Source organism: Paralichthys olivaceus, chromosome 13, assembly GCF_024713975.1.
Source record: "Paralichthys olivaceus isolate ysfri-2021 chromosome 13, ASM2471397v2, whole genome shotgun sequence".
NCBI lineage: Eukaryota > Metazoa > Chordata > Actinopteri > Pleuronectiformes > Paralichthyidae > Paralichthys > Paralichthys olivaceus.
In genome coordinates, this window is record NC_091105.1 from 6715379 (window position 1) to 6743142 (window position 27764).

General features: G+C 45.7%; 1 protein-coding gene across 1 annotated transcript in view; it reads left to right on the forward strand.

Annotated features, from left to right (window-relative positions):
• LOC109633011 (forkhead box protein O6-like) overlaps positions 1-27625 on the forward strand; it is a 29023-nt gene extending 1398 nt beyond the window's left edge. Inside the window, exon 2 of the mRNA XM_020092594.2 lies at positions 25759-27625. Coding sequence (XP_019948153.1) covers positions 25759-27483 — 1725 coding nt within the window. The 3' untranslated portion in view covers positions 27484-27625. The remainder of the gene's footprint in view (positions 1-25758) is intronic.
• Positions 27626-27764: the final 139 nt, after the last annotated feature.

Sequence of the window (27764 nt, forward strand, 5' to 3'; positions counted from 1 at the left end):
ATTTCCATGGCAATGCATGGGAAGGTAAATATGCCAGAGGCTGTATAATATGAGAGCTCTGTCAGTTATGAAAAGCTATAGATTGTTCATAATATCATATTTGGGCTTACAGGATCAACAAAACAGGATTTAGAGAGGACCTCACTCACTTCTTTTACACAAAAAATCATTATTGAATCAAGCATTTATGCTTATGGCTAAATTTATCATTAAATATTTAAAACAATAATTACTGAGATGACGGTATTGTGTTATTTCTGCCTGTGCAGAACAATCTAGGTGTGTCTTTCATATCATCACGAAAGATCACAGCCCAGAGTAGAGACCTGCATTGATATTATTGTCGCTCTAGAGGAATTAGTCCTTCGTCAAAACTTGTGTTGCCGTTGCACAACATAAACTCTGTCACCACCTAAAGTCTCCTCTGTCGGCCCCAGATTTAATCACAAGCACCTGACTGACGCCTAAAGCCTGTCCCATTAAACTCAGTGTTGCTAAGGTGTGTCTCCAGGTAGACTTAGTTTCATTAGCTCTGCGCTTCCACCACAGTGGCTTCAACCGCAGGGCCTCTTTATCTTTAGTGCCAAAGCCCCAGTCTGCTATTTATGAAACTGCAAATTAGGGGGTTTGACAGTGGCAATCTGAGGTCCTGGGCTATTTCAGGCCACAGGCGAGACGTGGGGCCCATTCCAGGTAATGATGGGGGATTAGGTAAGTCGTTTAAAGCAGGCAGCCATAATGTCAGTAACAGGCTGACCTGGTTCTGGTCAGAGACAGAGTGGTAATGTAAACATACACTTAAACGTCACATGTGCAGCTTAGTTGCAGGAAAACAAGCTGATTGAAATATTGTCCCTCAGCAGCACACATACATGCATGTACACTAAAATAGTAATTTCTGCTATAACCACCTACCCAGGTAGTTTATGGTTTTTTAAGTGAACTTGACTCTTCAAATAAAAAAATCATTGGTGCTTTTTGAATACACAATTAAGCTCTGTAGGATATTTGTTTTGGTAGGAGTGAAACAGAAGTTCCATAAATCTTAATTTTTGCACACTATGGCATTTTTGCACAGCATAAACAGAAATGTATGTGCCTCAATAGACATTTCAGGACTGAATGATCTGATTTTTATGAGAGCTGAGCAGTAAAGGATCATATGGTAAGTCAGCTTCTAAAGGTCAGCGTGAGGCCACATGTCCCGAATGTGCCATGTGCCCATCTTGAACCCTGCGTCTAAACCCAACAACCTCCCGCCTTCACTTGCACACAACACAGGTGCACTCTCACATGTGTAATTTTACAGTCATATCAGGCAATTATATTTGACAGCAGTCTTTGCGAGTTAGAAAACATTACTTGTATCATCCACTGCATTTTCAATCTGAAAAATCATGCACGCGCAAAAGCATTTGATGTGAAACAGTCTGCTTTATTCTGTCATGGCAGGGGAAGGGGAGGAAAAAAGATAAAAGAATTGTTGGTAAGCTGCTGATGAAATAAAATGAAATTAAGTGGTATAACTTGACAGTTCATGTAGGAGGCTCTGGGGTTTTGGGGCGGGGGGGTTGGTAGGCGGGGGATGACCAACTAAAAGCAAAAAGAAACCTCTGGAGACAGTTTATTGAACCTGGATCATACATGGTGGTTGTAGGAAAATAATCATCAAAAGCAGACTGTGTGTTGTTACTTACGCTGTTGTGGAGAGGATGTGATACTAGCTCGATGATGGGTGCTAGACAGCCAGTGCACCTAGACAGTACCATTAAGCTCCTATAAATATCTAATGGCTTCTGGATTCTAGGAAGGCTACGGTATTCTGAGGTCACGGCATCCTAATCAGCTCCTTACTGGAGGAAGGTTACGTCGACTTGTGTACTTGAGAAGAACCCTGTTACACTTTCCACTGGGGTGCTAGCCAGAAGTGCAGTGAAGATTAGCGGAGACTAAATTGGCCTTTATTTTCCAGTGCCCTGTTGCTAGGTTGATCCACGGGTGTGTGTGTGCGCATTCCGCACTTATTGGTGTGAGAAGCACATGTCAATTGCAACAAAACACATCAGGGTTTGGTAGTGTTGTATGTGTCTTTGTGGGTGCTACTACAGGGGGAGGGGCTGTCTTCTTCTATAGGCATGTGTGTTTGGCCCTGCTGATTGGTCTGACAGCATGTCACTGCGGAGAATGGTGTGTAGTCTTGCTTTTGACTTCATAATGCCGCTAATGGTGGGGTTTAAAAGGAACTTGGTATCGGGATTGCCCTGCAGGCGCCTTGTAGTTCATAAACTTCAAGGGGGTTAGATAATGCCGTTGTTATGCCTTTTGGTTGGGGAGGGGGTTTGCGTGATTGTGTATGTAAACATGTATGGGATATAAAAAATCCTAACAATAAAAATCAACACTCTTGGTGTAGTAAATATATTTCAATAGAAATTCAAAATGCAATTAAAACTACAGTGCATTTCTGTGGAATTCCTCTGGCAGATGTAACGTACAACATATAGTTTGCCCTGTATGTGTTTACACTGCAGGGCTTTCTCCAGCACGGCTGTCAGATGCCAGGGCATTGCACAGTGGGTTGCCAAGGGTGCCAAGCAATCACTCAGACAGTTTAATCCAAAGCCACTAGACTGTTATGTATAAAGTGTCTTTAGGTGGAGGCCTTTGAGGAGCCAGCAGGGCAAGAGGTCAACAGGGTTTCAGTCAATAGTCCAACAAACCAGGAACATGGAACTTAAAACAAGAAAAAGAAATGGGACGGTGACTGCACAGCAGTGAAAAGGAAAGAAAGAGCGGCATGTAAGGAAATGGAGAGAATAGAAAGAAAAGGTGTCTGTATACATTATGTATAGTCTTATCGTCGGTAGAGCCACACAACGCGTGTATTTGTAACAGGGCTGGATCATATCACTTTGTCTAATTGATTGATGGGTAAAGAGAAAGAGTCACATAATCCTGTCACTACGGGCTCCGGCAGCTGCAGTCGAGAGGCACTTGGCAAATATGAGGGATATGAATGTCAAATGTGCAGCGAAGAGTGTGTTTGTCAGGAGCTTAGCATGAAGTGAAAAGACTCGAAACTTCCAGAGTGTGTCTGTCATGTGTGCATGTGTCTGTTGTGTGCATGTGTGCACAGGGATGCATGCTTGTGTCACCCGATGATGGTTGGTGAGTCTGGAGAGACTGGAAACTGTCCTAGACTTCAGCTGATTCATATTTTATCCTTCGTCTTGGCTCAGGAGAGCAGAGTAATTTGAGAGTGCGACAGATACACACACATACACACTCGCGCAAAATGAGAGCATATGATGCATGCTGGACAGATTTACGGTGTAGGATTATGAGCACCTTACATCTCCCCTTGGCTTCTGCAGCCGGAGCCAGGTTGGGTTCAGGCAGTATATTCAGGTTGAGCTGGGTATCTGATGCCAAGAAGCCCGTTCTCACCGCCTTTCCGCCTGCAGCCTTCAGGCAGCCATGACACTTCATTTCTCACTGAAAATGATTAATGGACATGCAAATTACCAAAGCATGGGCACGCATTCAAATATGGGAGACAGCAATCAGGAGACAGCAAAATGAAAAACAATATCATTTTGTCTTTGATATTACTTCACTCTCTCTTATCACTGTATGGAGCAGACAACCATGTTATCTCTCCTTATCTCTCCGCCCATCTTTTTATCCATCCAACATTCTATACATTCTTAGTGTTTTTTTTCTCCTGCTGCACAAGGGCCAATTGAGGTGAAGAGTCTTTCTCGTGGGAGCTATGGCGTCAGGTGTTTGAGCTTTAGCAGTCTCCAGCCAGTGATCTAGACTTTTTCTTAGCAGCTTGCTTCCTCTTATCTAAGAGAAATCTCACATCTCACATTATCTCAGAGATAATAGGATAACAATGCTGGATTTTTTTCCCCCCAGCTCGACTCCTCTCAGCTATTGGGGACTTTTGGAGCAGAATAGAAGGGGATGAGACCGTCAAGTTCCCAATTCGACAGGGTTGAACTAATTTGGATGTTCTTCTCAGCTGAACTTCAGCGGTTGAAACATTTCTTACCAAGCCCATTACCCATGGTTCTGCATTTTCTTTCTTTTTTCTTTTCTAACAGCCATTTGGTGGCATTTCTTAGAATATGAAATGCTTTTCTTAGTTCATTTTCTGAAGAAGCATAGTGAAGCATAGAGAAATTGTCATTCTTTTCCCATTGCACCATTTAGGGTGATGGTTTCCACTATTCCCTCTGACTCAGGCTCACAGACATTTGCACGAAAAACATAACACACTTGCGCCTCCATGAACCACCCATGGAGGAACACTCTGTTCTTGGGTGGGGTGAACATTTTTTATTTTTTTGAGAGTGGAGGGGGCTGACCGAGAAGCGGAAGCGACTTTCTGCGGTGCTTGTTTTGCTGTCTGATTTGTTTTGAAACCTGTCTGACGCGCTGCGATTGGCTCACACGGAAGGCGTGGCGGTGTTTGGTGAGCACCCGCGGATTTTTTGGCAAAACCATTCACAGCTGCAGGGACAGAATGTGGTGTGTGTTTCTCTCTGAAGCTGTTAGTTTGGTGTCATTGAGATTAGGTGGGGATGGCCTCAAACGCCTTATGGAAGAGGGAACAGAGAAGTCTTCTTCTCTTTGGGGTCTTAATTTCATTGTAGTGCATTCCCACATTTCAATAAAGTGGAAGTAAAATTCACCATGTTCCTGCTCACTTACCCTTTTGCACTTTCTATTGTATCCCTGTGACTTGTCGTCCCGCTAATTAAAACTCCGTGTACTCACTGCTTATGCACTAGTTTAGATGGTTTGCAGAACAAAAATAGAGGCAGGGCTCACAAATCTTTGTCAGCTGAGTTAACAGTAATATTATTCCCAGACAACAGTTTTTGATTAAGGCATTTTTCATCCATGACAAAAAATACTTTCCAAAATAACTAATACGCAATAAATGACTCATCATATAATAACTGACTCAGAAACAAAATACCTCGGTGTACTGTTTCACAATGTAATGTGGTGAGGAAAACACCCTGTATCACTGCACTAGCTTGGTTGGCTGAATGGAGGCTTCTTCTAACAGGTAGGTTTATTTTATCAAATTCAGTCAAGTGCTATGCTGAAGAGAAAAGTCTGTCAAATTCAATCTGACAGCAGTGATTGGAGTTATTTTGTGCGGGAGAAATGTGTGCACTGCATATGTTTGTAATGGCTCTGGATAGTCACCACTTCAGCATGTGAATGAAATGCGTTGGCCCTCATGGTGCTGAAAATTTCAGGCTCCATGTGCAATGGCATGCTTGTTGCTCATCTTTGTCAATGTGCATAATGTGTGATTATGCTGTGCATGTTTCTGAGTGGATTTCGCTCCCCTCTTTCCCTGTGTAAGTGTGTGTGTGTGTGTGTGTGTGTGTGTGGATGTGGGTGTGTTGGGGGGGTTGATGGGCTCAGTGGGAGCCCGGGTCCCGGGGGAACAGCTCTCGTTAATAATTCAGACGGGGCTCATTATCAAGGCAGCGCAGATTTCTCCCTGATTCCACCTTAATTGCAGGCAGGCTGCTCCACTCAGGCAGGCGGTAGTCACGCTGGGTCGACTCTTTCTGTCTCTTTCTCTACCACTACAGGGCCCCGCTCTGCTCCACTCTGTTCTGCTCCGTCTCCAGTACTCCCCCCCTCCGCCTTCCCCACCACCAACACGGCCTCAGGCTCGCTGACTCCGTATCGGTGCGCACCTTAATAGCCGTACAATGCACATACTATTTTTATTTGTACTTAAAGATGTGCCTCATATACTTCTGATTAGATACAGACCATGCACTGTTTGGGGGCGTCGCTGTAGAATGTTTTCGTTTCGCTGGCCAACAAAGACGTGAGCTGCATGTTGATCTGCTCGACTGTAGAGCTAAACGTTAAGTTAGTTTATCATAGTGGTTGATCAGCAGAAAATTAATCATCAACAGTTTTGATAATTAATAATTTCAGCCATTTATCACCAGAAAAAGACGTCCAGCTTCTCAACTGAAATAAACGTAGCTTCCTTTTACTTTTCACATGTTCAGAGGTGGAGTAAAACTGGGTCTGTTGGTCAAGTTATGTCAAATTGTCATGTTTGATTAAAGATACATTTTTAGTAGAAATAACTCTTATTGATAAGGGAAACAATCGCAAGCTGCAGCCCTTGTAGGCTGTATGATTTACGCTTCATGGTCGAGGTACCATTTGTATACTCACAGATCCATCTAAAACATAACCCATAATGCTTTATGATGCACACAACACAAAGCCTAATGTGTTTTCCTTTTGTTATATGCTCTGTGATATATTATAATGGCGGGTTTATCCTTGAAATAGCCTATAGCATGTTATCATACTGATGACACTACTGCGTGTGCGTTGCCCTGATTGATATCCAGCTACAATAATACTCCTCTTCATGCCCATCTATAGTCTTATGTAATGTATCATGTCCTCATAATTTTCACTGACTGATGGGTTTCCATTCAGTCCATTCAGTGAGGCCCCGCTGAGAGAGCATCATAATGGGCCTGATCTTGTCATACATGTATATGAATATTTCAAATCAAGCCATTGTAACTAGATGGGGGGGCTTTAGATAAACAACGTAGATGCTTCTTCCTCTTCACGCTATAAGATGAAGTATGCTCCAAGCGGTATTTCTCTCCGGGCCACAAAACCGTCTCCCCACAAATCAGGGCACCCATATTTCCTAATGCAATTTTTCTCCTCGTCGGATATCTCTTCCTGCATGTATGCAAGCGATTGATGGCCATGTGCCACGCATATTGCCATGTCCTGTCCCTGAGAAAGCGATGATGTATGCCAAGCTAAACGCTGTATTTCTCAACGCTTCATCTCCGGACCTTCCTTCCTGGCAGCCACGTTCCCGGATTTCTCGCTTCTCTCCACCTGTCCATCAAAAGCACCTGTCATGAGCCAAAGGATTGTGGGAGGGAAAATAGAAGCGTATACAAGGGCCGTAGATCAGTTTACCTGAGCTTGGCGGTCCCAGCGAGTGATGAAGGGAGCCGCCTCACAAAGGGAAATGTAGTTAACGTTGACTAATCGGAGCAGGTGGACAGGGGAGAAAAAGGAAGGGAGTGGCGAGGAGGAGCAGCAAGAGTTATGTTCAAGAAAGATGCTTGTTATGCTAATGGTTGGTGGATATGCTGCGGCTGAACCACGCGCCCGTGGCTGATGGATGGAGCTGTAGAGGTCACGTCGGGTAATGGCTGATCAGGAACCGGAGTCGCACCCCGCTGAGGTGTAATGTCGACTCACCTGAGCTGAAAAGACGGAGCCGACCTTGGAGAGAAATCACTTCTCATTTGAGGTCCTGCCCGGGCCTGTACATTTGTATGTGTAAAACAAGCCATGTGTGAGCAAATCTGTGTGGGAGCCAGCATATGCGCGGGGCGGTAACGGGATTGAGGCGAGGTTGTTGGGTTATGAGGTGACTGCGAGACCAGCTGGGGTTGAGGGATGTGTGGCGAGGCGGTTGGGGGGGGGGGGGGGGTTGAAATTCTTCCCTCCCCAGTTGGATTTGTATGTCACTTGCATGAATCTAGGTCAGGACACTGGGTCCGGTGTTTAGTATGCTGACCGTGTGAGGTCTGAACTCCGAGTCTGCTCATAGCCCTGAATGAACCCACCACGTCTGCCTCGCTCTGTCTCCGACTGTCTCCTCTCCCTTTCTCTTTTTCTCACGGACCCTTTTTTCCATCCTCCTCTCTTCCCTTTATTTCTCCCTCGTTCTCTCTCTGTGCTCTGAGCCTTTTTTCAATCCCCTCTCCTCTGTCTCTGCCTTTTTTCTTTCCATACCCGAGGCCCGTTTTTTTTTCTCCCTCCCCTGCTTTCTTGTGCTCTCTTTTTCACTGTCAGTCACTCACAGCCTTCTCTTCTCTCCTCACTTGTTCTATTTCACACTCTCAGTCCTCCCCACAAAGTAGCCTTTTTATCACTCATTTCCCTCTTCCCTCGCTCATTTCTCCTGCTTCTTTCATGTGCTTTTGAAATCCCCTTTTCATCTTTAGCTCTCTCTCGCGCGCCTGCTCTCTCCCTCAAACACACACACACACACAGGCTCATTCAGTCATTCTTTTATTATCCCAAAACTAAAGTGATAAATGGCTCTCTTTCTTCTCCGTAAATGTCACTCGGGGAATTGTCTCTGCTCATTGATTGACTGGAGTAGAAGGATGGCCACACATGCACATGCGCCGGTCGTGCACACAGGCAAAAAAAGAGACAGACTGAGAAGAAGAAGAAAATGAGAGAGAGGGAAATGATCTATTATTAGAAGTACAGCTAGGCTGGGACTGCAGTAGTGAGGGTTAACCTCTGGTCCTCTCAGGTCCAGCTTTTTCTCAGACGCTGATGCATCATTTGAAGAACTTGTGCGGTTGCTTTATAATGAAGCTTCGGTTCCTCAGCAATGTTTTTGCATTCGCTGGGAAGCTGTAGCTCGACAGGGGATCAATCACAGTTAAACAATGTGAGCTGGCAGGCCGGCCGGTCTTGCCATTCTTATCTTTTTAAAGTGATGTGATGCAGAATGCATAAGTGTTATTCCCAGTATGATCATTTAGCTTTAGCTTATCCTTAACTGTCAGAGAAGTGCACGCCAAGGAAAAAAAGGCACCAGGGCCAATTGTTCAGAGCAGGGTGTGTGTGTGTGTGTGTGTGTGTGTGTGTGTGTGTGTGTGTGTGTGTGTGTGTGTGTGTGTGTGTAAGTAAGTAGGGGTTAATAATGCTCAGTCATTTTCTTAATGTCTCATTCACCCTGCCTCAGGCGCTGGAGCTTGATAAAGGTCAAGACTACTGGTGGTTACATGTCGTCTTCCCTTATTTCATTCTCTTCACTGCACAGCGGGGAGGTGGGAGGAAGGGTTGAGGGGGGGGAATGGAGAAGAAAAGAAAAGTCCGCGGCGAGCCAGCGATGCCGCCGATCCACGCGTCTTCATTCTCAGAACCAGGATAAAGAGATTTAATAGGGAGACAGTGGGGAGACGGGGGCGGCCGTCATAGCCACCGAGGAGGGGATGAAAATGTTAAATTGATAGAGAGACAGAGATAGAAAGACAAGTAGGGGAGAGCAAGGGAAATGGAGGGGGCAGGAAAGGAGAGCTAGAATAGTAGAGAGTAGATTATAGGGCTTCCAAGCAGGACTGGAAGCCAGACTTGGCTGCACTTCAGCTACACTCTGCACACTTCAGCTCAAGTGTGCGTCCATTAGTGCACTCCCGTTGCACTCAGAGAGCCGTGCACTCCGAGATGCAAGACACATGCACTCGCACACGTAGAAACACACAGAGTAAATTTCTCAAACTCTTCATACATGCAAAGCCCCACAGACACAGTTGGCTTACAGTAGCTCTGCCCTCACACGTTCACACACATTTACCCAAAAAGCTGCACTGACCCAGTCTTGCTCCGCCTCCCCTTCTCTCTATTACTCTCTCACTGCTACACACACACACACACACACACACATGCACACACACGGACTCTTCACTAGCCACCAGATTGCTTCCCGTCAAAATAAATAATTAAATGTGCGCAATAACGGCTTCCGAAAAAAGATCCCTCAATTAGTGCAAAATGGGTAAGTGGCGTGGGGTAGGGGCTGCGGGGGGGAATGTATTTCGGGAACACAGACGCACACACACACACACACACACACACACACACACACACACACACACACATACACTTACACACAACCTATTACATAAGGCAAATCATGACCCAAGAAGGTTTTTTATGCAGTTGTGCAATGGTAATTTGTCCCCCTCCCCTTTAGCAATCAGCTTAGCAAAGTCTTCTCAAATCTTTACAAGTGATTCATTCCCAAAGACTGGCCAGGGAGGAGATCTAGATGTGTGGCAAGGAGGTGTGAGAGGGGCAGCCGAGGGAAGCGGCTGGAGTCAAGGCTGTGTGTTTCTGTGTGTGCGTGTGTGGGTGTGTGGAGCTGTCTTTGTACTTTTCCAGGCCTGAGTGTGTCTGGAATGGTGATTAGGCAAAAAAGTAGTAATTCATGCAATGGAATTTGTACAAGCGAGAAAGAAAGCGATGCAGAGCTGAACACTGACGTTCCTTCTTGAGAAGTTTATGTGTGTGTGTGTGTGTGTGTGTGTGTGTTGTGATGTTTCCTTGCTATGATTAGAGAACGCAAAAGACAGGATGAATGAACGTGGGGATACATGTGGTTGGGATTTTAACATCCTGTTTGTCTGTGAGGATCAATAATTACATTAGATTAATTGTATAATCAATGAAATTAGGAGAACATTAAGACAAAAGCTCATTGCAACCTCTAAAGACCAAAGTATCTGAAACTAGAAAATGTATTCAGGAGAGCCACAGAGGTGTATTTATTCATTTGTGTTTACTTTAATCCACCTCAGACTATTAATAACAGGTTTACGCTTCATCACCAGACTAAAAGTTTTTGTCACTCGTATTTATTATTTTAATATAGAAATATTGCAATTGTAGTGCATGTGCACTGAAGTGTTTTCTTCAATTAAATGATAAGATTCAGATTATAGTTTTCATCCCTGTCCATTTGTTTCCTGGTTCGTATGTTGGTTTGTATGGAAACAAGATTTCCACGAAACTTGGCGGAAGAATGTGGGAAGTATTTGTTGTGAACCCATAAAAATTTGGTGCGGTCGCAGGAAATTATTTTTCTTTAACGTTGCGAGAGAGAACATATTTCAACATTTTTCATTATTTTCCCGGGAAACAATTCATGGATGGAACTGATATCTATTAGTCTGTAAAATTAGGTGCATCCTCATTGTATTCAAGGGGACTGTTGGGCCTTGGTGGAGGTGTGTGCTCTACTAAGTGCAGTTCCATTTGTTAAGGCTTTTACATTATGTGCACTAACCTAACGTCCCCTGTACTTGTGTACTTGTTTGTACTTCCAGATTTCACCTCATCACTCAGTAAACCTTCTCAGTGGACGTTAGGTCTATAATGAGTCACTTTTCTTTCTAGAGGTTATTAACATACCATAATTACCATTTCGCGCTTAATGCTTGTGGTTGCCTGATTTTTAGCAAAGTTAAAGTGAGTAGTGGGAACAGTTGCATACGGATTAGCAGTTATTATTGCCCTTGTTAAACTTCAATTGTGAACATTCTGTGCTCACCCCTTGTTTGCGGGCACAGTGTAATTATGTCAGGTATCATGTTCTCTGTCTCTGTTGGCATGTCTGTGGCCGAGCTTCTTTGCCAAGTTGGACGCTTTGGCTCCGTTTGCCTGCGTAGCTTTCAAACATCCTTTACAGCCGGGCTCTGCGGTGTCCATGAACTTGCCCTGACTTTCGGCCTTGTAAGTGAAATAATGTCATACTTCACTTCTTCAGTCTGCTTTGTAGACTAACCACGTTTTTTTTAACATTAAAGCTAAAAATGGTTGGCATGCACAACATGCCTGCAGGGGAGTGGAAGTAGAGCACCACACACACACATACACAAACACACACACACACACACACACTTCTCCACTGTCACAGATTGACACAACTCATATTTGGGCTCTAATTAAAGCACTGTCATTCTATAAGAGTTGTTACTTAAAATGGGACTTAATGGAATCATTAACAAATGATAAATTGTTGTTGACCGACTTAATGTGGATCAAACAATCAGGTAATTGCTGAAATAATCACTTTATAACCAGCCTTTAGTGTCTAATTCAACTTTTTAAGAAACACACCCTCTCTCTGGTTGTGCTACTTCATATGTGTTTTGGTTCGTACCAGTCTTAGTCTAAGTTTGACAAATTATACATTGTTTGAAAGCTCTAGGTCACTTGGTTGTCTCTGTGCAAACCATTTCAGCACTATCATATTGTTGTTGACACTGTTGGTCCAGTATGGCTCAGTTGTTTTTCATCCCAAAAAATACTACCACAGCAGATGACGACTCAGGACGCAATTTTCTGTCGATCTTTCAAGCTCTGTCGATTTTGAGCCGTACTGCACCTGAGCCAGATGTTTTCCCCAATTACAGGTGTGTGCTGTGTAAAAAAAAAAGAAGAAGCAGGAAGTAGGGAGGGTTTAGGACGCATCTGACCACATATCTTTTGCATTGAAAACATGTTGGCAGCAATGAAATCTGTACACAAGTGGTCAGCTGGACACTTTAGGGACACATGATAGATACAGGTGTAAAGGGTGATGTGTCTCAGCTGTCCACTTGTGTCAGATCATCTAAAACACTTGGTAATGCCTGTTGTAAACAGGGTTTATACTAATTTTGAGCTTTTCACTGGAAATCTTTCAAAGTAGACCAGGCTTATGACTTTAATCTCATTTTATAATGAGCACTTTATTTTTGGACCCGTGCAACACAATTCTGGTTTCTGTTAAGCTGTTTGAGTCCAATATGGGACTGATATGCAGACTTCAGTGGCCGTGTTACACTGTCCCCATTGCACCTTTGTCAGTCGCATGTGTCCTGTGCAAACGCTTGCATGCTAGACTCATATCTGACTCCATACCTTCGAAATCCACTCAACAGAGCTGGCATCTTGCCACACATCCTGCATTCCTTTACCTCATGATGCCACTGACAGCAGGTGCCAACACACAAATCACAAATGTTTCACTGGGACAATCTCTGCGTGATAAATACTAAAACAGTAAAGCAAACAAATGGATCCATGAACCTGGGAGCCCACTGACTAAGCAAACTAAGGGAGATTTAGCACTCATGCTAACACAGCTAGCTTTGTAGAAGCCGCTCTGTTTGTTTAAATGTCAGGCATGTTGATTCTGGTATTCAGCACAGGACATCGCAGCACAGGTCACAGACCTGGAGGGATAGAGGGAGATCAGAGGGATCGCTCTGACTAAAGAGAGTGTGTGAGTGTAGGGGATGATCGAGGGAGGGGTGGATGGTGGAGCAATACACATGAATGTTGACATGAAGTATACTGATGTAAAGTAAAGACGAATGGATGGATTGATGGGTAAATGTGCAAATGAATAAGCTGAGGGTTGAAGCAGTGAAAGCCTGACACGCATAACTGCAGGGGGATGAAGTGCCAGGGATGTAGCGAGGAATGAAGACAGAAGTGAAAAGAACTTATGTCTCACATGTGTAGAACATTGTTTCACCTTGCTGCGGTTAAGAGTAGGTCAAGTAGCAATGATGCTTAGTGCAAGGAGAAGATCGGGAGTGGGTGAAAATGGGAGCAATGGGCTGAAATGGAAAGATGCAAGCGAAGAGGGGGAAGCAGGATGGATAAATCTGGAGCCGGGGAAATGAAAAGCTGCAACGCACCGTGCTTAAGTGAGGGCACGACTTCAGAGATGTGGGGAGGGACAGAGAGGGTCAATCAGAGATGCAGGGTGAAAAGGGGTAAGATGGATGAGGGGAGGGAGAGTGACAGAGAGGGGGAGAGAATGACAGGGGGGGGGGCTGTGCATGGCGGGGTCTTTGCGGTGGGGTGATAGCGTGACTGAGAGGAAAGTGCACTGCCGTGTGTGTAATGCTCTCAAGACGGATATTAAGACGCGCTGCCCGACTCACACAGTCACTGCCCCTCTCTCCCCTTTTCTCCTTTACTCTCCTCCATTCTGCTCCCTCTCTCGCCCCCTCCGTCTCCACTAATGATCCTCGCATCCTGCCACACTGCCGGGCTGAGTGATGCCCACTGACAGTCGCACTCAGGCAGAAACGCTGCAGCCCCCTTCCAGGAGTGCTGTCACATACATGCACGCACGCACGCGCACGCACACACACACACACACACACACACACACACACACACACACACACACACACACACACGCACGCATGCACGCACACACACACACACACACACACACACAGTATAGCATAGAGAGGTGCAGCACTTTCTCACATACATGTATCAGCTCATGCTAAGCTGACAGACGTATATGTGTGTGTGGGTATGCGACTATAACCCTTGCCCCACACACACACACACAACCCTTCAGTGGGGCTCACAGTCACGCACTTACTGTAAATATGCCTCCATCCAGCTGCATCTGCCTTCAGGAATTTCCATGTGATGGATAGATGTGGGCCATCGAGGTAATCACAGGGTACAGCTCACTCGTTAATGATGCTGCTAGTGTCTCTTTTGGCCCCTGAGCTCGAGGACAAATACAATTGTAACAGTGGACATGCTAAAAACGAGAAGACAGCACAAAAATAGGAAATACACAATAGATTTTGACGTCAAGTTTTGTTCAGAGGACACAAAAAATGCATTGCACAGAAAAATACCAGGCCACACTGAATTTTTCAGTTTGTTTCTGCAGGTATGGCAGCAGTGTAGCAGATTAGTCATTCAATGCACTGCGTAGGTAATCTGCTTAATTTTTTTTGCTATTTAGTTCATTGAAGTATTCTGTTGACAGCAAAGTGAAATATCTCGAACTCAAACTCTTCTAATCCAGCAAGTTTCGACAGTGCTTTTACTTCTTGGTCTGCACTAAGATGATTCCTCTCTCACTATCTGGTTTCCTTCATTCATGCGTTGGCAGTCGAGTGAAGAATCAGGAAAAGTGGCTTGAGATGCTATTAAATTTAAAGTTGTCTTTTCTGTATGGTGGCATCCCACCGATGTGGCATTTATAGGTAAGAAGTGAAAACTTTTGTAGTTGGCTCTTCTTATTCAGACACTGGATGCTCTATTTTGGAGGCTTTCTTGTACGTATTGCTTTTGTCTGATGTGAGTGATGCGTTGGTTCCATCATGAGGAGATTCTGAGATTAGACTGTAATTTTTCTTTATCTGATGGTAGATATGATGCTTTACATCCTAAAACGTTTCCCACTTTCAGAAATAAATCCCCTGCCATGTCCTAAGTTCATAGAGAGGAAAATTGTCATTACAGTATTTAATTTCAGTCATTGCTGTTGGACAGAGAGTTCTCGCAAAGCCTCGCTAGGTCACAAATGTCGCTGACATATAATAACTACTGCAGCGTCAGTTTCGTGAACAGTGAATTAACTGATTACACAGATCCACATAATTCCACTGTATCTAGAGAATTGTACGGATACCCTTTGAACGTGTCTCTTTAAATGGAACAAAATGGAATAAAGCAAAGGTTTGAATTAACAAATGATATAAGAATAAGACGTGAATAAATAAAAGCTAATTACCTCAGAATATTAATATTTGTTGCGTGAAATTCATCTGCATTCACATGATGCTGCTGAAGTTAAGAGGCTTCAACCCCGTCTCCTACAGATTTTTATAAAAGCAATTTGTGTTTAGTATTGTATGTATTGTTATTCTGAGACTGCTTTGATGACGCTTCTAACATGCAACAGATGCAAAATGAAAAAACTAAAATAAAACAAATCTCCCTGTGAAAAAGTTGCGTCTCACATGAAGAAGACACATTTGAAAGTGTCAAGAGAGTTCGTGGCGATTAGAGCAGACGACCGTGTCGGGTGCTGTAAACAAAATCATGTGATCTCTGCAGCGGAGTTAATGCGACACTTCCTGCCTCTGTCTGCTGCACCCGGCGGCGGATTTGTTGCTGTTGTGAACATGTCAGAGAACCTCCTGCTGTGTCGTGCATGTATGAAAGAAAAACTCTGGGTAAACTCCGTAGCCAATTCTCCGGCTTTTCCCAGAGGTCATGTCTGAAAATGGCTTTAGTGTCTTCCATGTCTCATCATTTTTCTTATGTAAAATAAGCCTTCCCATCGTGAGCAGCACCATCCCTTCTCTGATTCCATACTTCTCACTGTGAGGCACCTTCCATTTTCCCGCCTTAATCCAACTGATGCAAACAGAGGCCTCTATCCGGACTGCTGAGGAGAGGTTAGGAAGTAGGTCAACAGCATCTCACTCCTCTAATTAGATGCTGGGAGTGTATGCATGTCAGTGCATTTGTGTGTACGTCTGTATGCGTCCGCACGCTGGCTGCTCCTAATCCGGAGATGGCCTCTATGGTAATCGAGACGCGTCGTAGCCTGCATTTCTGTTACTCGCTACATGTTTTCAAACATTTTTGTGACGTCGGTACACGATGAGGCGACGAGGAGTCAGTGATGAGGATGGAGGTACACTGAGGAAACAAAGCGTCCTTGGGGGTGAAAGAAAGGGTCAGATTTGCCCATAAAAGATGAATGTGAATAATTGTCATTCCCAAAGAACAAGCTCCGGTTGAGAGGGCGCTTTGACCTACACGTCCTGCGTCTTGAGCAGGTTAAGATTCATCCCATCAGTGAGATGTATAACCGCAAGTTCTCTGTGGAAGTCGACGGCATTTAAGGTGAAAGAGCTCCTCACCTTCCTCTCCAGAGCCCTGTGGGTTTGTTCCGGCCTCTTTCTGAGATGTATCCACGTAGGGGGTAAAGGAAGACATTCCAGCTGCTGCAGTTTTAATGCCTGCTCGTGCTTTTTGTTTATCTCAGGATGTGTACGTGCCTTAACATGACCAAGAAACTGATGTGACCATAAAAAGCCAGCGTGAGTCATTTTGAAGTTTTCATCCCCAGAAATCTATTGTACGTCAGCTCAGTGGGGGGCGTGTGCAAAGGGCAAGGGGGTAAACAATCGTAAGGAGACAGGACGAGGGATCATACAGAATTTTTTTGTGTGTGTGTGGGAGAGAGTAGCGGGAGGAAAGAGTAGCGCAGGGCTAGTCTTAATTAAGTTTTCAGGAGGCTCTTAAAAGGTCATGGCATGCCTCCGCTCCCCCTCGCCATCACCCCCGCTGCACCCCGCCGAAATTTCACTTTCCCCCTTCCTCCCCTCCTTCCCCTTTCCCTCCCTCACCTCCCCGTTGCGATCTATCCAGTCATCAGCCCCCCATCTGTGCACATTAGCCATTCATGAACACACTCATTAGGGTGGGAGTTTGAAGCGTTTGTGTTCACTAGTCTGCGGCTGGAGCGTGGCGATTAATATTTCAGCGTCTCCCGTCGAGGAGCTGAGAGCAAGGTTGGCCCTCTTTGGCTAGAGAGGGAGAGAGAGAGAGAGTGCTTCACCCCCCTCTTCTACCCCCAACCCCAACAACCCCCCCCCACCTGCCCTCAGACAGCACCACAACTTACAATACACTGCCCCCTCCCCTATTTCTCTCTATTGCGTACACTCTCATGATGTGGATGCATATTTTTTTCTCTCACACACACACACACACACACACAAGACCCTAACTCAAACTGACTTAATTGGGCTCTTTTTGTTTCAGGAAACGGGGGGAGGGTGGGTGCGGGTGAGGCAAGAGGGGTAAATCCTGTCTTTTCTTGCCCGCCCCCCATCTCACTCTTTCCTCTCAGCTTTACAGGGGTCTCTCTTTATCTCTTTATCTATCTATCTATCTCTCTATCTATCTTTCTTTCTCACCGCCTTTCATTTTCTCTCCTTATATGAGCTTGTATTGAGTTGGTCAAGCTTGGGTCGGGGTTGGAGAGGTGGGATGGGTGGTATTCTGTACTGTACACACACACACACACACACACACACACACACACACGCACGCACGCACACGCAGGCCTCATTCAGACTAATCAATACATTCCTGCGTACATACTGTACACTGGTACTTAAAATATGAGAATCTAAGGCAGGCAGGAGTATCGTGGGTTTATCAAGCTGTCAATATCTGCAGCGCTGCTCCTGAATACAGAAATCACTTGACCCTACAGGTGTTCAGACTCTGTTCACCTTGACTTTACAAGGATCCAGTTACTGAGCCCGTGTACACACGAACGTGGATTAATTTTGAGACTTCTTTTTCTCTCGGATTTCCATTGACAGAGAGGCAGTGAAAAGGAAATACCTCTCATTCTCATTCCTTCTCATGCAAGTCATTAAGATTTCATTCATTTTTGTGAATCTTGATGAAACTATTCTATACATGAAACACATTTCTAAGTGACTTTAGTGGCTTGGGCTTTTTCACTAAGATACAATTATGCTAACTGTTTCTACGCACCCTATTCAAAAAGGACACAATAGCAGAATCGATGTCACAAAACCGAACATTCATATATCTTACAACAGTCTTTAGCCAGCGTTTAAATCTGTTAAATTCCAATGATCAAATGTAAACAATTTACCAAAGACACAAACCTTGGTTCAAACTTTCAGGTCTGAAAACGCCTTTAATTGTACTTTTTAACCTCGGACCATGTGACTACACTAGCTGCTGAATTTAAATGACACATAAAGTTGACAATTGAATATCAAATATATTAATTTAATTAATAAAAGCTATAATCACAGAGATATGAGTCAGCTAACATGAGGTCCTTCGGTTGTTTGCAAAAGCTTGAAAAGTTGTCAATCATGCATCACAGTTTTTGACAGCTCCATTAACAGGTAGCATTTATAGCCATCAGTCACGCTCAAATCAGTATTTTAGAGTTGTGCAGTCTGGCAACAGAAACTGAAAGATGTCAAGGACAACGTTCCGTAGTGTGCATTTTACCAAAACACACTAAGTGAACACAGAGAGGTGGATGTGCAGAGTCTTATCGTGCTGATGCCAAGAGTAATGACAGAGTTTGTTATAAACTCTACGTCCATTTGTCTAGACAGAGGAAGTAGGTGAAGGTCAAGGTTGATTAGGAGGAGGCACGGTTGCAGAGAGAATTGCTTCCACACAGTCTGAAGCAGGGCCCCCACATTTAAAGACGCTCTTTGACTCTCCTTTGTTCCTCCGTTGTCTTTATGTTCTTCATTCACCTCTGCCCTCTCAGCCCCTCCCTCAGCAGATACACCCCCCCACACACCCTCGGCTCCCTGTTTTTCATTCTGAGCATGCCATTCTCCATCTTATCCATATAGGTCTGTGAATAAGTGGGAGTCTATGGGCTGTGCGTGAGTTAGTGGAGGTCTGCGGGTTGAAGTGCGGCATGTGGGTCGGCATTCATGGGGAGCGGTGGTTGGTGTGGCGCACACTGATGGCTAATGAAGTTCCATTGCACCTCCATAGCCCTATTAAACCGCTGCCCCCTACCTCTACCCACTTCACCCCCCACCTCTTGCCTTGTTTCTCCCCGAGGGAGAGAGTTGGCAGGGAGCGAGCCGGCTGCTATGGCAACAACAAGGAACCCTCCCTCTCCCACAGGTCTCCTTAGCAACTGGTAGCTTGGCATTGCAGTAATGAGTGTGCCCGATGTGCCAGGCTTTGTGTCATGTTGGCATGTGTGTGTGTGTGCAATGTTCGTGTGGGAGACAGTGAGTGAGTGTGTGCATAGGTGTGTGTGCGTGCGTGTGTGTGTGTTGTTTAGTGCAGTTTGCCAATTTAGGTGAGAGTTAAAATGTGTGACGACAAAAGAGATGTGGAGGCACGACTTGGTGCCGCTCCAAAAAAATTGAGAAGCTTATTTTATTAAAATGTAACTGGCACTTGACTGATTCTACTTATCTTTTTCTCCGTCTGTGTGTGTGTGTGTGTGTGTGTGTGTGTTCTGCAGATGTGAGTTTGTATTTCTATGAATTCACACATTATTTTTTTCTTCTCTATGATTGCGGTCATTCTTCTCTGTACTGTGAAATTGAAACAATTAAAGGGACGATCCAATGAATTTTGCATGCCATGTGCATGGCTGCCTATGAGTTTCCTGCTCTGCTGAAATTAAATTAAACGGTGAGAATGATGTTTATTAAAGTGTGATCAGAGGTGTGCACTGACCTTTAGAATGTGGGAAATGAGATTCTCATTGTTATGAATGAGATTACGTGGAGGCCGAGTGCGGAAAAAGCCCAGGCCTGCATTGATTCCATTGTTGGCCATCAGTTTCTTTGTATATAGCAGAGGGAGGTTTCAATATAATCAACTCCACACTGTGCCTGTTGGCTATTAAATGGACTGATACACAAATATAGACACACAGGCGCTCACATAAATGCAGATTGACTCGCGCACGCTTGCACACACGCATATCTTGCTGATCTTGTAAAAAAAAAAAGCTGTAAAAGCCTCTCCAGAAATGTGTTGGTCTGTAACAAAAGCATGGCAAGCCCAATGGAAAATGTTAGTTTGCTCCCTCGACGAGGTGTGAAGTGCGAGCAGGCGGCTGGCCCCACAGGTGGCCCAGCCCAAACACCTGTTGTGTGAATCCTCAGTGGGAGGGCGTGAGCTCTGCCTACCTTGCAGATCCCAGTGGAAAAATCACATCCATTCTACACTGTGGCACATGCCTATTAATTTGCCCTCATCCACTCTGAGGCTTCCTTGTTTTGTGCGTGGGCGTCAGACGTGATGCCCAGATTGTGTCCCCACCGGAAACGCTCAGCTGACCCTGGCATCATGTGAGCGGATTTTCCGATCCCCTATCCGGGTCTCAGATGCTCTACTAAGCTGTCAGTATCTATTTATATCCACCAAAGCTGCGGCAGCCCTTCTCCATCCCACACCCTGCCACTCTGATGCCAACTCTACCCTTGGCGCCAGGGTGGGCACGGCTGATGAGTCGCCAGCCATTGGCTGCAATTAGTGCACAGTCAGGCAGGAATCCCCTACCAACTCCATTACACCCCTCTCCACAGCCACTTCCTGTTCGGAGGCTAACAGAGACACTACCACACACTTGCTTTCCATTTTAAGCCTTTTTATAAATGGTACCAATGCAGTGTTGGAATAATTGGGTCGAATACAGAGCACCTTTCACAGTACTTGAATCACTCTACTGTGCAAACTCAGTCTATTCGAGGACAATGGCATGCACATTTGAATCGTACCTGTTCAGATTGGTGTTGAGATTGAGTGAAAGTTGTGTCTGTAATAGGACAGCGATTAGAGACGAGTCCTCCAGTTATTGGGGCTCAGCTCAGCTTTTTTTCTTTATGGATCCCATAAGAACTGAAGCTTTTGACAGGCGTATTTATTCAGTAATAAATTACTAATGCTGCCAATCCTCAGAGACCCCACAGTGATACACTGAGACAGATGCAATTCCTAATCCCAGGTTTATTTTTTTTTTTCTCCAACGAGGGCTTTAATGTGCCGTGCATGCCAATGCAGTCGTGACCACTGCTGTGGAGGCGATGATGACATGTGGCAGAGAAGTAACTGTTTCTCACCTCCTAATAAAAGAGACTCCTTTTTAATCTTTTCAATTTGATTGTATTCCAAAAACAGGCCTGTCTGCCCATCTGTCTCTCCTAAAGAAGTCTCCTAAAGGGATTTTAATCATCTGACTCTGGGCTTCTCAGGCAAATAGCTACATCTCTCTTTCTGTCTCACATACCCTCTGTCTCCCTCCCTCCCTCTTTCTCTCTCGTACACAATTTCCAGTTTTCTGTCTTGTAGTTACTGTCATACTCTCACTTGTCTTCTCCCACTTTCTGATACCTTATCGTCTCAGCTCCTTTGTGCCATATCTGTGCAGCCATTAGGCTCTTCAGTCCCTCTTCAAGTCCCCCTCAGACACATTAAATTCCCCCAACCCTGTCCCTATTAATCCACATGGCTCTAAATTCTTTATTTCCTTTCAAAGGGACAACGCGAGCCGTGACATCAATCATGGAAAGCGAATATTTAGTCGGCGCTAATTTCCACCAATAGCCTGGAGACAGGCTTAGCTGACAAAACTCATTCCTGTGCTGAACAAAACTGCTTGTGTTGAAATCACCCCTCCCCCTGATCCCTCCTGCCTTCTGCACAGGCAAATGCAGCATCACAATAAACACAGTTAGCGCTTCTGTTACTCCCCCTTGATTTAGGCTTATCAAATGAATGTGCACCATAGAGGGATACCCTTTGACAATACATAATGGCTCCATTCTGCATGAAATGGTTTGGTAATACCAGTCGAGTGTGGCAAACGGCTTTACCCGGTGCCACTACGAGAACAGCTGCTGTGTTCTTAGTTGGGCAAGTGCACCACTCTGCTTCACCCTTGAGGTTGTTTGAATCGGGTGAGTGGTTTCTTTTTGCCAGTTCCCAGACCCCACTCACAGTGCCTCGTTCCTCACTCAGTTCTGTTTGAATGAGTGCACATTCGCCACAAGATGGGACCTATAAACTGTCTGACCTGTTTCCTCGCCCCTCTGTGTGTGAGCATGTGTGTGAGCGGGAAATATTCAGAAAGGGTTCTGTTGGTGGTGGTGGTGGGGGGCTAATAGAGGGGGATGGGGCAAGTGGGGGGCATTTTGAGGGCACCCCTTTGTGTGGCTTGAAGGGGCCCCTCGCAGTACCTTTATCTTTCCCACCCCCAGGCCCCTCCACCTCCTGCTGCATCCCCTAGCACTGCTGCCCCCCCCATGCCAGTCAGGTTAACCCAGATGAGCCATTTAGCCCAATATAACAACCCCTATCTACATCCACTCCCTATGCTGATGAGGACACAGAGGGCAGTATTGGACACCAAGCCAGTTGGGCATAGTAACAAGCCCATAGCTGTTAGACATTGCTGTGCAAACACTTGGATATGGTATATTGAGCACGGATATTGGCCTCATAATGCAGCTGGATTGTGTAGCTAGCCGAACTTTGATGTGTGTTAAGCCTCAGCACTGATAGCCATTAAACATCATTGATTCCCAGCTCTAAATAGGCCTCTCCAGTCCCTGAATCAAAGTGAGTTTACATGGAAAAAGGGAGGCGGTGAGAGTAGAGCAATTGATTGTTTTTGTAAGATTTCCAAGATCCAAATTAATGGTTCTTAAAGAGGTTATTACGGATGAATAACAAGAACCTGTTTCTGCTCATCAACAAATAATCAGCTATAATCTGTGGGATCAAATAACAAAAGCAGACATTTCTGCCTGTTTGGCTCCTTCATGGAGCCAATGCAAGGCCCTTCTCTGTTCGTCCACCTGTGTGCTAAATAAAAAAGTGTAGGATTTGTTTGCAAAAGTGCCTAAGCCTTAATCTGAGGACAAAGCAGCCTATCCATTGTCTAAATATCTAAATAAGCTATTAGGATTTTTAGGTCTTAATGAGAGTTGAACCCAAGCTGATTGCTTTCCTGCAACCTAGAGAACCGTGTTCACCTTAAGTGACTTAGATTGGTCTGCAAGCTGCCATCCTCAACTAATTTCACTTAAACAACTTTCAGCCTGATTTAGCTGGTTGTAGGCTGACTACTGCAGATGTCTCTGATGACAAAACAAAGAAGTTGCACTGCTACTTATGACTCTGTCTGTTCTTTTCAGCACTATGGGACCAGGCAGTGCATCTCTCTGCATAAGCCCAGCCACTGCTTCATTCATTATTTAGAGGCCTCTCCACTAGGTCCATTGTATTAAAGGGGTATGATTTGAATAGGAAGTAGCTTCCTGGACCCAGGCGTGTGATGTGTGTGTTCCCCCGTCATTGTATGTTTCTGTGGGCTTCATCCGTCTGCCTCAGCAAGCCAGGGGGCTGAAAGAGAATTTCCATTTTATGAATATTTAAAACATAATAAAGTTTTCAATTTTATTCTATTCAGCCCGTAGGGGTGGAAACGTGGCAAAGGCAACCCTCAAGGACAGCACACAGAGTAAAGGTAGTCAGTGCAACAGAGGCATCAGAAATATGGTTAACATCAATCAGCTCAATACCTCAGAAATCGTTTATCAAAATACACACAAACACACAAACATTGGCAATAACACTGCATCCTAAAGGGGTTTTACTGTGTCCTTATTTCCCACAGCTCAAACTCCCCTTATGCTGTATGACTATTGGATCATAGCATATCCGGGCAGCCCACTGTGTCCGTGGTGACCTGGCATGGCTCTCCGTGAGACACCCAGCTGGGAGTGCCCCTGAATCAACTTGGGATTAGCCCAGGATTGTCTGGGATTACTCTGGGATGGAGGGGGATTAGCAGTGACTGCCTGTTTCAGGGGCGTGAGGGCCATAGGCTGGCCAAATTGCCCCTGACTCAGACTCAGGGAACAGGAGGCGGACAGAACCACACCCATGGTGGAACCACCTGCAACCCGGGCTATTCTTAGATACTAAAGTACACAAACACACAAACAGGATGACAATGAACAAAAAACCATGTGGTGGAAAACTACACGACCGGAAGCCAGCAGCCAGTCAGGATGAGGAGGATGATGATGGTGATGATGATGATGCCGTCACCGTGGCTGACCACCATCTGAAATCTCTCAAATCTCTCTTAGCAGGTGGATTCATCAGTTTAAGAGGGTTTGGACGATGACAAATCCCTCCAAGTTCAGTGGGGACGCTCTTCCCTCGTATGAGGATAAATCGTGATTTGGATCAGACAGGTCACACAGAGTTGCAAGCATGAAGTGCGTCAGCTCTCTGAAAAATGCCCCATTTTCAGTGGTGGATTGGCATGAAAGCTTACATATGTTTTAATTCAGGCATGCACGGGACTTGATGGGGAAGATTTGGAGTGGTATGATAGGTGGATGATCCAGCCAGAGTGAGACAGGGAGTTGGCGCGGCACGTAGAGAAGCCGTCAGAAGCACGGAGCGGGCATCCCCTGCGGACCTGCACTGCCGAGATGAAAGGCTGTTTAGTGTTGGAGCAGCCGCATCAAACAACCGCCTCCTCTTGCATCCATTCTCCCATCCCCCACTCTTCTTCCATCTCTCTCTCTCTCTCACCACAATATAATATAGTTCTACACGTTTTTGCACGTTTACCTGGTTGCCATGGTTACCCAATGCTGGAGGTGTCACAGTAAGATAACCCAAGGAGGCATTCACAGATCACCTGAATGCAGTTCGCCTCCCGTTTGTGTTCTCTGCTGCAATTTGATTTATTTGTTTCCCTGCCGTGCAGTTCAGTGTGAATACAAATAATCTGCAACATGATAGAGATGGTGGAAGTGGGAGTACTCTGCAATCTGAAACAATCTATTGTACCAGCATATTCTTTAACCACAGGAAGAGCTTTAGATTTGATATTTACCTGCTCGAGCGACAAAATGCCCCACACGCTACAAAAATGAGAATTGCAATGACAGATTGTTGCACATCATGAACTATTAGTATTCAGCAAGCATTGAGATGTAAATGATAATAATAAAAAAACTATATGCTTTGAATTACTTAGTCAGTGACTATACATGCTGGTGTTGAGGATAATGCGAAAGTAATTGGTGACACACTGTATAATTGAAGGCATAGAGACTGAAAGCACAGGTGGAAAACGACTTGTGTGCTAAGAAGTCTGTGAAAAAAAACAAAAATCCAGCCGAGTTGAAATATGTAGCAGACAGTGACAAAAGAGAAAGAGGGAAAGTGATAAAGACAAAACATGGGAGGGAAAGGGAGATAGGGAGAGAAGGTGGATGGTGGAGGGTGGGAGACATCCATTAGCCTTCCTTGCTCCTGGCTCAATCTTACGATACCCCCCCCAAGAGCAAAAGAGACAGGGCTGGCACCGAGCCAGTCTGGCACCGACTTCAAACATACAGTACACTCAACCACAGCAGCTTACATCAGCCTGGCTGAAAGGAGCAGTAGAGGAGGACAGATGGATTGATGGAAATGAAAGTGGGAGGATTGACGTACATAAGGAGAGTGTCTCATGACTGACTCTCAGATCGTTTGCTGAGGTTTTACAGGGTCTTGCTCTGTGTCAGCTGCAGCTGTCCTTCGGACATGATTGTGTTGTCAAAAGTGCTCTTAGTTTTCTAACTTTGGTTGACACTGATTGCATAGTGGGTTGAATATTTAATTTGAACATTTACTGAATTTATGAGCAGTCCTTTTATTGTTGTATGTCAGAAAATCATATTTGCCTGTGTAACATTTTATATCAATAATTTTCAATAAAAATGGTGTGTTCTTCTTATCTCTCCGCAGAACTCCATCCGACACAACCTTTCCCTCCACACACGCTTTATCCGAGTGCAAAATGAAGGGACTGGGAAGAGTTCCTGGTGGATGCTGAACCCCGATGGAGGGAAGATGGGCAAGTCTCCACGCCGGCGGGCAGTCTCCATGGACAACAGCACCAAGTACCTAAAAAGCAAAGGCCGCATCAGAGGCAAAAGGGTTGGCCGTCCTGGGATAGGAGCAGGGTCTGCTGTGGTGGGGCTCCAGGGCTCCCCCGATCATGGCAGCCCACCACAGAAAGGCCTCCCAGGAGTTGGAGGTGCGACTGGGACAGATGGAGAGTTTGACGCCTGGACAGACCTCCATTCCAGGGCTAGTTCATCAGCCTCGACCCTTAGTGGGCGTCTGTCACCTATCCTTGCTGAGGAAGAACCTGAGGAACCAGAGGAGGGTGGCTTATCCTGTTCAACATCCCCCCATCTCTACCCCTCACCGACCAGTGCCCGTTCCCCATCCATGGGAGCTGGGAATCGCTGTCCCCCCCTTGAGCAGCTGCCTCAGCTGGCTAACCTGGCAGGTGCCATCAGGCTGGACGAGCAGCTCATGGAGGAGAGTTATCATCACCATCACTCACAGCAGCAGCAGCAACACCAGCAGCACCCAGCTGTTGGTAGACTCAAGCAGCAAACCCCTGTTTACCACTATAGCTCTGGAGTGAAGGGTCAGAGCTCTTATAGTGCCAGCATCTATGGAGCAACAGGCATGGGGATGCTGCGTCACCACTCACCAATGCAGACCATTCAGGAGAATAAGCCAGCCAGTTTCTCTGGAACCATGCGGGCATACTCCAGTACCAATGCCCTGCAGAGTCTGCTAACAGGGGTTCCAGCTGGGCAGCAATACTGTTCCAAGGACATGATGCTGGGACAGGAGAGGGAAAGCCATCCTATGATTGGTCAAGCTAGTAATGGAGTAAGCTCCAACCATCATGGCCACCTCCCTGGTCACCACAATGGTCACAGTCACAGCCACAATGGACCTCATAGTCACAGCTCAGCTCATAGCCATAACAGAACTCACAGCCATACTCCAAGTCATAATCACAACAGTGTAACCAACCACAACTCACCCCACAGCCTCGTTCACAACAGTCACAACCTCAACCAGAGCCATAACCACACACCCCCACGGGCTGTGGCCCTGGCCCCACGTGGCAACAGCAATCAGCTGCAGACCTATAACCACAAAGCTCCCTACCTGTACAGCCCCCCATCACATGCCCACCTCCCTGCCTCCACCACCCTACCCCCAAACCCAGCAGGTATGCTAGGCATGCCCCACGACTCCTGCCATGTGGCCGCTGCCCCACACCCCCGTCAGAACCATTACCCTGACCCCCAACACCAAGGTATGACAAACGGACCTTACCACCATGGCCAGGGGATGGGGAACAGTAGCATTGGAAGCAACTATCACGGCTATCACCAACCTCACACCCTTGAGAGACTACCAGCCGATTTGGACATTGACATGTTCCATGGTAGCTTGGACTGTGATGTGGAGTCCATCCTCCTCCACGACATTATGGACTCTGGGGAGGAGATGGACTTTAATTTTGACTGCTCCCTAGCCCAGGGGGTGGGCATTGGCATGGGTATGGGCATGGGTGTGACCATGGGCATGGGGATGGGGATGAGCAGTCTTGCCAGTCCTCAGCAAGCCCACAGCAACCAGAGCTGGGTGCCAGGCTGAAGTCAAGGACAACACATCCCACCCACAGAAAGAACTACCCCACCCAAGAAGCACTGTGCTCAACTGTGATACTCCTGACTTGACACAGAGACTATACGACCAACACCCCCATCTCTCTTTGTTGTCCTGACAGTTCTTCTGTCACCCCCTCCTCTTTTTATTCCCCTCCCCTCCAAGATGTCACATTAGGTTTTTCCTTGTACTAGCTATACTGTGATGACAATCTCTCAGCTGTGATTGCCCAACATCGCTTCTCATCTACCATGAGAACTGAACTCTCA